The 15215-nt window shown below is 39.8% G+C and overlaps 1 protein-coding gene across 3 annotated transcripts in view; it reads right to left on the bottom strand.

Annotated features, from left to right (window-relative positions):
- ralgapa2 (Ral GTPase activating protein catalytic subunit alpha 2) overlaps positions 1-13953 on the bottom strand; it is a 79885-nt gene extending 65932 nt beyond the window's left edge. For all 3 annotated transcript variants that reach the window (XM_026300285.2, XM_026300291.2, XM_026300287.2), the window contains exons 1-3: positions 13722-13953; positions 1647-1757; positions 1443-1492 (exon numbers count right to left, since the gene is read on the bottom strand). In XM_026300285.2, coding sequence (XP_026156070.1) covers positions 1443-1492; positions 1647-1757; positions 13722-13827 — 267 coding nt within the window. In that variant the 5' untranslated portion in view covers positions 13828-13953. The remainder of the gene's footprint in view (positions 1-1442; positions 1493-1646; positions 1758-13721) is intronic.
- Positions 13954-15215: the final 1262 nt, after the last annotated feature.

Below are 15215 nucleotides of genomic sequence, written 5' to 3'. Positions count from 1 at the left end.
TTCCTAAAACGAACGATAGACATTAACAATAAGCGTTATCCTAAACAGAGCTGGACCAGAAGATCTATACAAAGCAATAACAGAAAATAATTAGGGTGCAGAATCGAGTGTCCTCAGAATATCACACCGGGTTATCTTTTACACATTTATCATGTCTCAGTGTTACATAATACAACCTCTGGGATAACATGAGACATGTTAGTAGTGCATGTTTGTGAGTACAGCTGTGTCCACTGATATCATGGCCACATATGATCCAACATGCCTAATCTAATATGCAGTAAGAAAAAAGTCCATTCAGTGTAGCAGCACTCAGGATCAAAGTCACGCTGTATCTGTCCTGCGCACACAACTCAAAGCGAGCTTATCTCACGGGGCACGGGTGAAAGCACAAGTCGTCACAGGCAGGGGCTAAAAGGGGACAAATGACGGTTAAGCTGCTTTCAATATTAGTTCTTTCTGAAAATACTGCATAAATATGTAGAAGGCATGAATCCAGGGTTTATTTACAGGTCAGATGACTGGATGTGTGCAGACAGGCAGGGCAGTTTTCTTAGGGAGAAGTGAAGAACGGTGGGGGAATCTAACAAGTTAAGAAGTTTTTTTTAAATAAATAGGTTACATCCATCCGTTATCTACACCCGCTTATTTCTAACTAGGGTCACGGGGATATGCTGGAGCCGAGGTAGGTTAGACTGATCTAAAAATTTGATCTGAATTGGAATCAAACATAATTTTCAAACAGCAGGCTTAAAAAACCGCTGACACAAGCTTTAATAAAGTCTAAATTCTACAAATGATTACAAACCTGAAATCATCAGCCAACAATCAAGTAAATCGCAAACACAGTAAAACCTGGTGTCAAATGCACAACACTGCAGTAGATGTGCCTCACAAACAAATTAGGAATAAATAGCTAAAAACAGACTACATCAGTATTTGGCCTGATGCTGCTGCAACAAACTGAGGTCAGTGGGCTTGAATCATGCTGCTACCAGGTTATCAGAAAAACTAGGACAAGAAAATACTACAAGAAGGGACAAACAGACTGACCCTTATTTTTTTGATTTTCTGTCATCCTTGTAGCCCTGCCCTAAGCAAATGTAACTGGAGAACTGACTGTTTGTATTGGAAACTGGAGCAGACACGAGACATGCCTCCTCTGATTTGCATACACACCTGGGTTTTAAAAGCAAGAAGTTCACCGAAAGCTCTTCCACAACATCCTAAAAGCTGGAAAATGATTAAGCTAAGGCTTTTTTTCCCCCAATTGCACAATCTTCAATTGATTTCCAGGCTATTTGAGGCAAATTCAGGAAGTAGGCAGAGTTGCAGCATGGCGCCATGGAAACTGTGGGTCCAACTCAGAGTGCAGCAGTAAAAAGGTTCAGCCTACAGTGGAAATCAGAGATGGAGATTTCAGCACACAAAAAGACACTTACCTCAAAAATAAAGAGAATGGAGTCCAGCTCCTCCCTTTGAGATTTGTTCCCTGAAACACAAGGACACACATGATCTGAAGCTATACTGCCTCAATAGTGCAACAATAATAAAGGCCATTTCGTTAGAGGGTTAATTATTGAACTACCAATGAGAGATGAGCAGTGTGCAGATTAAAAAAAAACAAACAAAAAAAATCATCTCACCTTTTTGTTTTAAGTTGCTTTCCAGTGTAATGAAATTTTCATAGAAGATAAAATAAATCTGAGAACAGTTGCTCTCGAAGAAAACCTTCAGTTCAGTCTTGTCAATGATATCTGTGAAAGAAACAGGGTAACACTGTTAACGACACCTGGAACGAAAAAAAATACACCTACAGTAGATGAATATAGATCAGATTTTGCTGTTGACATGCACCTTAAATCTGGGTCTGGGCAATGACTTATTGTTGAATAAGTTTATCTAGAGTGTTTTTGATTTTGTCACTGTTCCTCTGCAGTACTGGGATCACTGACATGTCCAGGCAGCAAGGACTGTCAATATTTGGAGACACTTGGAGAAAACTGCTTTAATAAATTTAAAGCATAGCATAATTGAAAGTTGCTCTGTGACTTTGCCGTGCACCTTTAATTGAAAAGCGGCTTTGTTTAAAATCATTGTTGCAGAAATCACTCTCTATTTGTTCCTCCTTTTGCGGACTGCATTTGTTTTACATCAGGTCAAATTGCTTCACTTCCTAACGCTGCATAACTTCACCTACCTGTTATCATTAGTAGAATGGTGACAGGCTTTTTGGTGTTGAGAAACAAGTATAACTCCCAAACTGATCATTGCACAATTTCTGTACAAAGAGAGATTTCTAAAACATCCTCTTTCTGCTGATGATGCGGTACAACACAAAGTATTAGGTTTGACAATACAAAGATGTGAGCCTTAGTACACATCGATGTACTAATGAAGGTATGTTCACCTTGTATGTCTGCCGCACACTTCTACATTTGGTCCACAATGTTAATTACCAATGACAACAGCAGTGTGTAACAGCATTTTCTAAACCTGTAGTAAAAGCCACAGCTTGACAGAATAAGTGCTCAGCAGGGCAATTCACATTTTCTTCAAAATGTAGCAGATGAGATGGAAAGGGGTGGTCTGGATGGAGGCCAGGCCAAGGTATGTTAAGCTACACAAGCTCAGGCTGCAGTAGTTAATGAGGGGTAATAGGTGGACCTGGTATAGAGTCGCAAACAGACTGGCACTGACAAAATCACAAATCCATGTAATGAACCCCATACAACTACAATTATTTGCCACACAACCACAGTAATGAGATAGGCCTGGTCTGGAAAATCAAATATAGGCCAGGAAGAGTGCTGGCACAATAATAGCAATTAAGGTTCACCTTCTGTTGCAATTCTCTTCCTACCACATGGCAACCTGGAAGACTCCCAAAAGCAGTCCAGCTCATGGGAAGTGCTGGAATTATGTAGTGTAAGACAAAGACTCAGATGACTTATCTTTACCAAGAGATTAAAGCAAAGATAATTAAGATGCATGATGGGAAGATCAAGTCAACAACATGACTTTAGTCTTAAGCCTCGGCGTAGGAAAAACTAGAAAGGCATTATCTGGGCATCTGCTGAGGCTGAACTCTTCTTAGAAAGTTAAAAGGTCTACAACAAAACTAAAGCTGGATGAGCCTTTAAAAGGATCAATACAATCTAAAAACTCCTCTAAAACTCACAGGGAGCCTGAGACAACTTCTATATTGAAAAATAGCTACAATTCATATAGATCTCTTCATTTTCCAGCTTTATTTTCACTCTAAGAACACATCCAGTGCTTGAACTCCACCTCTTAAAGAACACAACACTTCATTAAATGTTTTTTGCTCATGGCATTAAGGTAATTACATCGGCCAAATTCCCATTTAAGCACAAACACTAACACATGAGAGTGCATACCCATACACACACCTTTAGGAAAACTTTAATGGTACTATAAGTGCAATGATTGTCCATGCAGAGTCTCATAGCCACTAAAAAAAAAAACAAAACACATCAGGCAAAGCTCCCCCCCCCAGCACAAGCTGGAACAGACAACACAGCAGAGACTGTGGACATAGGCAAAGTCTGTTGTCAGTTGTGAGGTAAAATTAGTGTTGTGGCTAATATTTCATTTGGACCTGTGCTGAAAACCTGCAATGCATACACAAATTATTTGGTGTTTTGCATTGGTTTCCTTGGGTTTATCACAGAGCAACGCTCACCAAGCTGCCTTGTTTTCAGCATTGGCAGATGGAATGATAAACCGCTCTGCTGCTGTACAAAAACAATGCTCCTTGCTGAAAATCCCACGGCCATTATACAGAATAAGGTGTGCAGTCAACTACGGAGAATGAACTAGGGCTTATACGCAGACAAACACATCTGAAAGACAACTATGTTATTCTAAAGTTCTGTCAAATTCAACTGTTTATTTTGCTAATCTTAATACACAGCTGTTGCAATCCTAAAAATGGTTATATAAGCTGTGTACATGATCCTATAAAAATACATGTATTTTTGTTATTAAGGACCAGATGACTCAGATCAGCTTTGGATTCGCCAAGAATAATGATGCAATACTCATTTGAATATTGCTGGGTATTTGAGGAGTTGATGGAGGGTGGGTCAATTTCATATGTCATGCTGCATGTCACAGATCCATCAGAGCCTGTCATTCCCTGCTCTCCAAGCTTCAGACTCGCTGCTCTCCATCTGCTCAAATACCCCTAACCAATTACTGGAGCATGACGGATGGAGGAGAGGCCTTAAGGAAGAGGGGGGCAGGGTGGAGATCACAGGACTTCTGACAGCAAGCAACAATCTCAGCTAGACAGTAACATTCTTGGAAAAAGCTGTCAAGACACTGATCAGGTCTCGGTTGCAAAGTTCAAACAAAGCAAGTCTAACTCTGCAATTCCACTGTCCAGATTACATTAACCTATAGAAAACCTCACTAAGGCCAGTAATGAAATAACATTTTTGAATGATTGGTCAGTTACTAATGACATACTACACCAATAATTATCTACAAGCTGAATAAAAGTTATTTTCCCCACATTTCCCATAGGTTTAGGTATTTTGTAAAGGAAATGCTTGGCTGAGGGGATGAAGTTATACAGTGGTTGTTAGCACTGAGAGCAGCCATATCCAGCAGGACCCTTCAACTCAGTGAGCTTCACTAACTACTCAGGTAACAGCACAAGAACAAAAAAAAAAAAAAAACAAACAAAACAAAACAAAAAAAATCTAGAACCTGTTCTCCAGGATTTGAGAATGACAGTGTACGCTCTGAGCCCAACAAAATAACTGCATCCTTTAACTGACACCTCTCTGTCTGCTCTCATGTCAAAGACAGGAAAGCACTGCTGGATGAACAGCAGCTGTACGGAGGCTGTTATGGTGGAAGGAAACCATGTGTCTTAATACTGCTGACTGGCCAAAATGAGCCGATAGCTTGGCTGTTTGGAGAAGCAGAGTTAATACCATCAATCTGTCATCTGACTCGCACATAAAAACATGTGTAAAAGGGACAATTAACTAATAAAAAAGAGAAAAGACAAGTTCAGAAACAAAAAATGAACATGTCAGTTTTACTTTAGTGAAGCTAATAAGCAGCTAGTGCCCATCAGCTGCCTAAACCACAGTGAGCTGACGGTTCTGTGAGGGGATCATTAAGCCAGATTTGAACGTATCTAATTAAATGACTTGGAACTGTATGAACAATGGTTCTGCTGACAGTGAACACCTAATGATGCAAAGAACCACAATCTTCTATAGTGGAATTAAACACATGCCAAACAGACCATAGCAGGTCTAGATTGGATGACACTGTTCTCTATTGTGATATGTTTCCTGTTAACTGTCAGGGCAGGGCAGATGTTCCACCCCCATGTTGGAGGACTGTGTGGAAAATAATAATGTGCAGTCAGTGCCAAGGTCCGTAATGTCATATTTTGGAAGGCAGAAAAATACAGCATCTGCTCAAAATGTTAAACGGAAGTGGATATTATCAGCTCACTGTCATTTCCCACAAAACTGAAAAATATCACACCCAAATTGCAGTGCAAAGATTATGCTGTTATTTCTAACTGCTGGCTGGATAAACATGGCATTCATGGAGTCTGAACCTCAACTCCACACCATGTTATCTAACCCTATGGCTTTGGTGCAACAACTTCACATAAAGTGACCGTGGAAAAAGGACACTGTTCATCTTGTGAACAAGAGGAAGAAACAAATAAAAGAAAAAAAGAAAAAAAAAAAGCATAATTTTAAGCTTCAATAGTTTGTGCCTCTCCCTGTTGCTTGCTATTCTAATGATTTGATGTAAAAGTGGATTCGCACACAGCAGTATGCACACTGGAGCTGTTAGCCAAACGGGTGAAGGTCATCCACTCTGCCGCTGTCTATAGTATATTTACACAATCAAAACCAAACGTCAGCTCCCTGTTCAAACTTAATCTGCACACAACACATGCAATAATATGAGCGAACACTTCACGTTCAAATGTTGTGTCAAACTATAGTTAACCCTCTGGGCAACTTAACAATGTACGTCATTTATCCCACCTGAAGCGGAATCATTAACATGCCATGTCACACTCAAAAAGCAGTCTAATCAGCCCTTTGATCGGACGTACACTCATTTGCATTAGCTCTGGGCTAGCTAATACTGCAAGTGCACTATGTTCTTGCCAGAGAGGAGATGAGAAGAGAGAAAAGACTGATATGTTTCTTTGGCAGTTTGCTCAGATCAGACACAGAGGACTCTTTAAGGGCCCCAGCAGTGGGATGCCTCGAGGGCGCCAACACATAGCAGATGAGATACGAGGATGGTAGCTAATGTGGAAACTGATGGATGCACCATAGATGGTCCTTCCTTCACTAAAAAGGTTGTCTACGAAACTGAGAACCATGAGAAAATGAAAGGGATTGCAGGAGACTGATAATTTGAAGAATTATAGAAGTGTTTTCATTTCTGGACTAATTCCAAAATGATACTTTTCATCGACTGCAGTTTTTAATAATAGAAAAAGCCTTAAGTAATATGCTATTTAAAAAGATTTTTTTTAATCACACCTCTTTGAAAAAAGAAGTTATATTATTGTCACAGTCTCTAGGTGGTATTAAAAACCATTCAGAAATGTATATACACATGGCATTTTATATTTTGTGTTTGAAAAACCAATGGCGACAAACAACGAGGGAAAAGTGATGAGGACAAAAACTAAACCAGATCTGCTACAGACAGCTCTTTGTGACCATGGTCTAGGTGAATCCATTGATATTTGACCGTAAGGAAGGTTAATAATAAATCTTTTAGAGCCAGCTAACAAAATGATGCAACTTCCAGTGTTATAGTAGTTAGGAGTCAGCACGAGCCTCGCTGGAGAACTTAATAACAAACAGCTGCTTCTAGTACAGTTGAATATGCTCCAAGCTGCGCCAGGATGGAGATGTCGATCATAATTCAGCGCTCACTGGACCAAACTGATGTTCCTTATCAGGCAGTCGATTGGAGCCAATTCACTTACTTTTCCCTAATTGTACTGACAAGAGACTTATCTTCGATGGGGGGGGTTGAGCTTATAAAGCTTAGGTTTGCAGGATGGTGCAACTGTGGACGGTGGGCTGGCAGATTTTGAGCTGCAATTGCGACTCAGGAGAAAATAACTGATAACTGGCTGGGCTATTCCATGTAGCTTTTATTTCACAGAATGATTAACATACTGCCAGGATAAGCCAGCAGAGCAAAGTATGCTGCTCTGACATGACAGAGGAAGGCATTAGCTAAAATTTATACACATACATAGTGTGCCAGTCTGTAATAGCTTAACCTTCTTCTTCTGTCAACAGTCTTGTTATGCCTGTGAAGAAATAAGGTAATGCTGTCGAGAAATAGTGTCATGTTATTCATGGTTCAGTACAAAGTTAAGCAGGATTTAAACAACTCCAAAACTGTTAATTATTCTGAATTGGGTCTCTCCTGCAATCACACCACTTTTGGTGCGTATAATTTGATTTTGGTGCCACGGTGCCAAACACTGCATGAATGCCACTCCACTTGCAGTTAGCATCTAGCTGTGTAACAGATTGAGGCCTATGGGTCTACACAGTGTGAAACAGTCACACTAGGACTGGCAAAGCCTGACCTCAACCCAGTCACACATTAGAGAGTGGCTTATCTCGGAGGCTCAGCACTGAAGAGCTGCTAAACTGGCAACTTTCACTCATCTAAAATCTTAATCAACACCAGGGTTAACACTTATTTCTCTGTGAAAGAATTTCTTCTGGACATTGTCTTAACTAGAGGACAGCAAAAATAAAGACAGATGCGAAACAATATGGGTTTAATTTAGAGTAAAACATGTAATAATAATAATAATGATATGATGCAAGGTCAGATGGACACTTTAGTTCAGGTTTTACCAACCCTGATCCTCAAGATCTACTGTCCCCTTTGTTTTCCAACCATCCCTGCCCTACCCACTCCTGATTACCTGGATCAGGTGTGTACAGGCAATCAGAAAACTGGAAGAGCAGGGAGAGTTGGAAAGCAGGCAGGTCAGTAGACCTGGAAGATCAAGGTTGGCCACCCCTGCTGTAGGTGCATTATAGCAAGGAACACTGTTTAAAACAAAAAAGAAAAGCTTTTGTTTTTGCTATTTGAGTGTTTCATATAATACTAAAATGTAAAGAGCTTTCAGTCAAAAAAGGCTTGTTAGACAGATAGATAGGCATTTTCATACAGTATCCAGTCCCTAGTGTGGTCAAGTTAAAATGACCTCTTAACACAGTGTAGCAATCTGCTAACACTGTAAGCCAAAATAAAGTGTTTATTTTCTTTGGGCTTTAAACCTGGAAATCCATAGGAGATTATCAGGAGCTTGACCATTCAGAACAGCTACATGTCAGTCTATTCTGAGATCAAATCTTGATATAATCTGCTGCTACAGTAAACCATAGGTCTTGGGGTAGGTTTGGCTATTATAAAAGCAGGACAGACAAACGGTGCAACCAGACAAACTGGTTTTTCACGGTCTATGTAAAAATTACAGACATCATCCACTACATAACACAGTGCACTGGTGTTTTGCTCTTCCTAGCTCTCCAACAGGCCAGCAGCTGAAAGAAAAAAGCTTTTCATTCAACACCATGTGATTTATATCACATTTGAAATTTAGCTTTTAAAAAGCTCCAAAACACATGACAGTGATACTGTATCACACATTTAAAGGAGAAACACAAGGCCAAACCCTTGAGTATATAGACATACAATCCACCCTAGAGATCAACTGGTTTTTTTTTTATATTTAAAAGTTACATATTACAACACATAGCCTAATATATAATGGTTAGCTATAAGGAAAAGATAAAAAGTGCTGAAGTATTATGCAGTAAAAAGCCAAAAATGATTAATGACATATTCTTATACTCCAAGCACTAAAGAGGAAAGAAATGAGACACTGAAATAACAGTATTTATGTCATACGAGCTTGACATCTTTTTAAAAGGTTCCAGATCATTACAGAGTCTGTTCTTTGATGGTATATGGAGACTGATAATAAATCATTCAGGCCTACTGGAGCATTGCGAAACAAATACCAAAGTAACCCATAATCTAAAACCCAAAAGGACATTCCTGCAAAATTTGTTAACTGACAAAACCTTTTACTAATTTGACGAAAAGACATTAATGTAAAATAAATGCAATGCAGTATCCACGCAATACCAGTAAAAGTCCACCCGATACTGATGAGCACCAGTAAGAAATTTAATGAGCAATAGCTAGCCACGTAGTTTGCAATTCTAATGACACAGAGACTACAACACAAGACTTCTTTATATTCTGAAGAGACTATCTTGATACTAACACCAGTTTAGAGGCTGCCACATACATCGACAGCAGGAATAAGAGGGGAGAGTTAGTTTCTCTCTTTCCTACCTAACCAATTCACTAAAAGGTTTTATCAATAAAATGGCCTAAAAGTGGCCAAAGATGTGCCAAATGGAAATGTAAGTGTCCCAACTTCTAAACCTATGTTACCCCTTACCCCCAGTGACTTTCTACAGCAGCGTCACAACAAACTAGTCTCTGCACCTAAAATGAGTAATTTAAGGTTCTGTCTAGCTATTAATCTAAGCTCATACTATGAGAGGAAAGGGCTAACAGCTAAAATGCTTAATGTCAAGACCATGATGACAGAAGCTGTTATCATAATAAGCAACAGCAGCAATTAATTAAAGGGTGTCTAACCTCTATAGAAGGCAATCCTGCCCAAATAGCTATTAACTAACAAAGTTTGAATAAGTTTTCCATTCTACGTGGGGGGCTTCAAACCCCATTTGTATCCTTTAAACAGGGCTGTCTTATAAATCTATCAGCACTGTTTAAATCTAATTGTACAGATTTATTTTCACTCTGGCCCAGAATGGTCTGTTTGTGCTAATTGCTGTTAAAAAGCTTAATTAATTATGAAGCGCTTGAAATCGACTTGTGGCTCAGTGGGTGATTTGGTAAAAAACAGTGAATCACACTCCATTACTCAACAATCCTCACCACACTAAATTGTAACTGTTATGGTAAAACATAAGACTGCAAAAATCAATGCACCTCATACTGTAGAAGCATAGCTTTTCATCTTACTCACAATATATACAGATTTAACTGCAATCAACACCAGTGTGTGATGGCCTGTAAAGAAATAAGACAAAAGGTTTATGATGCTAAAATGTTAACAGAAACAAATTAGGACTATTTACTATGTTAGCTGTATTGAACTATACTTGAGTGTTGATATCATGCCTACATAGTGTGGGATGAAAGACGATAAGAGGCTGAAGTTATTCACAAGTCTAGCATGAGTGTTTTACAAAAGAGGAGAATCAGAAGTCGAGTGATCTCAGCCTTTACTTCAGCCACACAGAAGACCTTCTTAAGAGCGCTCCCAATGTTCTGCTCATTGTTTCCTCTGGTGCTTCACCTTGTGATTTCCTCTTATAACGGCGGTGCTTTCACTTGACCCTGACCCCAGTAACACTCAGGGCCTGCACATGGAGGAAAGTAAAAGTGTGATGACACCACGTTTCATTCCTTCTGAAGATGAGTGCAGAAACTCCTCAAAAAAAAAAAAAAACCATCACCTGTGGCTTAAAACTCACACACCTACACTTGTATAGAAAACATGCTTGACTGTTATTACTAACAGCACTTACACAGTGTTGTTACAATGCAATTCACCAACCATGTTTGAGATTAGTTTGTTTACACCAGTCATGTGTCATGCATGTCCTTCAACCATAATACACAAGCATAAACACTCATGACAGCAAAGCCCATTTAACTCTGAATCACTAATATCGCCAACAGCCCGGTCTTGTCCACACCTGACCCCTTGTTCCCTTATGGAGGGAATAAGTGAAAAAAGATGTACCTCCATTGCGATTCACTGGGGATTCCCTGAGACAAATACTCCTGTGTACAACGACACCAGTGAAGGATTTCCAGTGACACCTGCATTTTGCTCTTCGCTACAGACTTATTTTTGTAGGTAGTGAAGTAGTGACATACAACAGTGAAAGCCCAGTCAGCTTGGACCAAGCATGAGAATTGACTTAGAGCCGGAAACGATCAGAGGCCATTTGTGCTTCCATTGAGAGAAGCAGTGAGTGATCAGGTGGTTTACTGGGCTCCTGTAATTAACAACCTCAGCCAAATCCAGCCAGGCATGACCAGCAAATTAACATGCAGCAGCTTTCACACTCTATCCCACAGATCTGCTCAGTGAGCAGAAAACCAATACAGAGGCACTGAAAATAGCCCACAACACAGACTGTCCATTCAACTACAGTACCGTTGATACTAAAGACTAGGTTCAAATCTAGATTCAAAAAGCTGGCTTAAAAAAAACATTCTAGACCTGCCATTTCAAAGCCAAAGAGATAATGAAACACAAATTACAATAATCAAGTCTAATTTCATATAGCCTAGACAATGAATTTGAAGAGGACTAATACAGGCTGGATAACTTATATTTGTGCACTTCTGTGCAGAAATAGTAGTGATATTCTAAAACATGAGACATTTCAGTCTCATCCATTCCTTAATAGTAGTAACTATTTAGGATATATATGGGAAACTATACTTGGTACTGCCTACTTTAAAAATTAAACAGTTCACAATATAGCTAGCAAATTCCCTGCTGTCATGGCCAATTACAGTCCAGTCCAATGTTCCTAAAGTACACTGGCACTGTTAACATTTTCAAAATCACTATATGAGAGGATTAAATCCATTAACATTTCAACTAGTGTAAATGTGTCTCTTGCTAATATTAGGAATAGTATGATTTAGAAAAACACAGAACACGATGAGCAATGACAAGCCGCTGTCGTGACCTTCACAGCACCCATCTCTCATCACTGCTTCCTGTCCATACAGGAACCCACAGCACCAGGAGGAAATCCTTCCATAACTGAAAGCACAGTGAAATCAGGGTGGTTGAGGGACATCAACATGTAGACTCTACTATCAGCTGCTGGACAAACAGACCAGCCTTATCTTTAACTGCACAAGAGGGAAAGAAAAACACATAGGACACGCAGTGCCCTGTGTTGACCTCCACTTTGGTTGTAATAGCCTTGACACTGAAGGTGTTCTATGATAACGGAAAGATCCATCCATATTGGCTTCTAACAGCACATGTTTCTGAACAAGAAAACATTACAAGCAAGCAAGCATCCTTTAAAGAAATGGTTGACTCCATCGCAGCTCGGAAATTGAAGTTTTAATAGTTCAGTGTTATTAAAATCAGCAACAGGGTGAGATCTTATAGGGTTACGATGCATATTTTACAAATTACAACCCTATTATTTTTAATATTTCTGTAAATATCTCCAGAGATAAAGCTGTAATAATTACCAGAAAATTGCTATACACAAATTCTATGGTACATAGCAATACCTGAACATATGTGACCTACATTGCCTGAAACTGTGGACAGAAAGCACGTCACACAAAATGTTGCACTAATGAATCCCTTGTAGTTTCACTCCATAACCCACAATTCCCTCTTGACAGCATCGTCTCCCCCACATTGCACTGAAGATTCACTGACCCCGTTTTGTCTAGGATGTGCTGAGAGGCAGATATACGTTATAATCTAGTCCACAACACCTCGAAGAACATCTTGATTTCACCAGAATGAAGTTTATTCTGACAAGCAATAAGAAAATTATACCTGCAAACCTATCCTACCACTGAATTTACATTATAGCCTTCCAAATGCATCAGTGCATTGTTCAGATTGTTTTTATTAATAAGCTGTGGATTGTGGCTCAGCGTGACCATAAACTGTTTAAGTGGCATGTCATCTATCCGCTGCATACACATTTTGCAAAGTGCATCTAGCATGTTTGGGTAAACAAAACCATCATATGGACACGTCAGGGCATTGAGATAGTTGATCAATGGATACCAACATTAACATGCATTGGAAATAGTTTCTATTATGTGTAACACAAAACTGATGTTCAGCATAAGCCAGGTTGATAAGTTTAAATAGAAAAGTCATCATTTTAGGCTATCAGTGAAAGAGCTACAGCTACACAGTAGGTTTATGACTGTCATAAACACTGCACTTCCCTCTCCAGTTAAAGAAACAAAGTAATCCACCAGCATGGCACATTTACTTGTGTCATTATTTTCAAATCAAGCCCCTCTGAGGTAAGTTGGGGTTAGTTTAATGTCATCTCCACCAGAGACCAGCTGGAGAAGGTTGTTTTCCTAATTCAGCCTCGAGTATACAAACACTGGCTGTAAGCTGAAGAGTTGTGTTTTGAAAACACTAGGGATCAGACAAACAAACAGTTAGTGTCAACAATGGCTGAGGTGTGCACCAGCCTCACAACAGCTGCCCTGCAGAGGCAGCATCTGTTAGCATGGGTTGGCTAGTTAGCAGCCATCGGAGCTAGCTCCCATTAGCTAGCACCCATGCCTTAATAAAAGACACAGTGATAGTAGCATGTTTAAAAACATCAATGAAGACAGGAGGGGAGTGACAAACACTTCAAACTGCAGAGGTCGTATTTATTTGCCATTGTGCTAATGCCTGTCAGCCCGCTCGCATTGGTCACAACAGTGACAGCCAGCCAGCTAACCCTGCTGATGCCAGCTAGCTCCCCGGCTAGCTGAGCGTCGGCGATGCGATCCCCAAAGCCCGGTGACATCTGACTCACCTAACAGTGCTCGGAGGTGCTTGAGCCGGGTCAGCACATCCTTCTTTGGGTCCAGAACTTTCTGTGTAGATTTCTTGACGTCTCCATGCCCCCTTCGAGTGAACATCCCGCTGTAAAATGCGACCGTGGAAGCTGAAATCAGCCGTGTCTGACCGCACACCGAGCCCCAGCGTCGCTCTCCTCGCTCGGTAAACACTCCCGGACCGCTGCCGTCCTGTTTTTCTGTGGGTGTGTAAACACGGAAGCGAAGCCTGACACAGAGGAGTGGCCACGGTCTGTGTCAACGCCCACTTGTTTATAAGCGCTCCACTTTTCTCTGCTGTCCTTTACCCATCGAAATAAATCCTTTCGCCTTTTAATATGGATTTTCTAGTCAAAGGGAAACTAGAATTGAATTATACAGAGAAGGATTTCGTCTTGTTCAAGTCCCATATCGGACAGAAACACTGAGAATGAGCTCCAGTCTGAAACCAGGACATTTTGGATTCAATTCAGTCTGCAATAGCAACATTATCTTAGAAAAACAGCTTTGCTGAAATCAGGTTAGGATCCTCTGATAGTAGCCTCCAGGCGCCCTCTGGTGGCTAAAGTAGATAAAACACTACAGTAGAGAGTAGTGGGGATGAACCTTTATGTTTTCAAAACATCACTTAAGTCGATTACATTTATACATAATTTATGTATTGCAATTTACTGGGAACAATAATATGTAAATGCATTGAAGGGAAAAGTCCCCTCCTCATCAGAAGTAGCTTATGAATTGACTTTAGATGCATTGTATGTTTGGATTAACTCCAGGACTGCAATTTATTTACAATATCAATTCATTTGGAGATTATTACCTCCATTATTTGTGTAAGTAGCATCAATTTCCCCAATAGTTGGTATCAGATGTCAGAGATGCCATCACAGCCTGTCAAAGCCCAACCTGTCATCTATCAGTGTCTTTTTCTCCAGTCAGCTGCCCCAAACCCATAAATCTTCAACATCACAGAAACCTAAGAAAGCCAGCAGATTCAAATTTAAGTGTCAATCTTCTGTCAATTACAAGTTAATCAACCACAATAATCATTTTCCCTTTTTTGTTTTTCTAAGGGCTTCAGAAATGCAAATGTAAACCCACTCACACACAATTTATGCTTTAACTTTACTAAATACTAAAGTGAACTAAACTAAGTGCAAATAATAAGTTATTATAACCTCCCATAATCAATCCATTAAACAGAACAATATTAGACTGGATTACAATGTTGTAGTTTACAACACCTTAGCCAATGGCAGATGGCAACTGACTGTTCTCACTACTGACTTATTAATTCAGTACAAGACAACCTGAATTTCTCCTCAGGTAGTAATAAATGTTACCTTATTTTATTTTAATAACATTAGCCATGGCTACGTTCAGTTAGGCTGCTTCAGTTTTAGGGCCCTGGTATTGTACAAGCTGGCTTGCTGGGACATTTACATGGAATAGAGGAATCATTGATAGTATTG

The sequence above is a fragment of the Mastacembelus armatus genome, chromosome 22 (genome assembly GCF_900324485.2).
Source record: "Mastacembelus armatus chromosome 22, fMasArm1.2, whole genome shotgun sequence".
NCBI lineage: Eukaryota > Metazoa > Chordata > Actinopteri > Synbranchiformes > Mastacembelidae > Mastacembelus > Mastacembelus armatus.
Note: the sequence above shows the minus strand (reverse complement) of the source record. Positions and strands in the feature narration are given on the sequence as shown.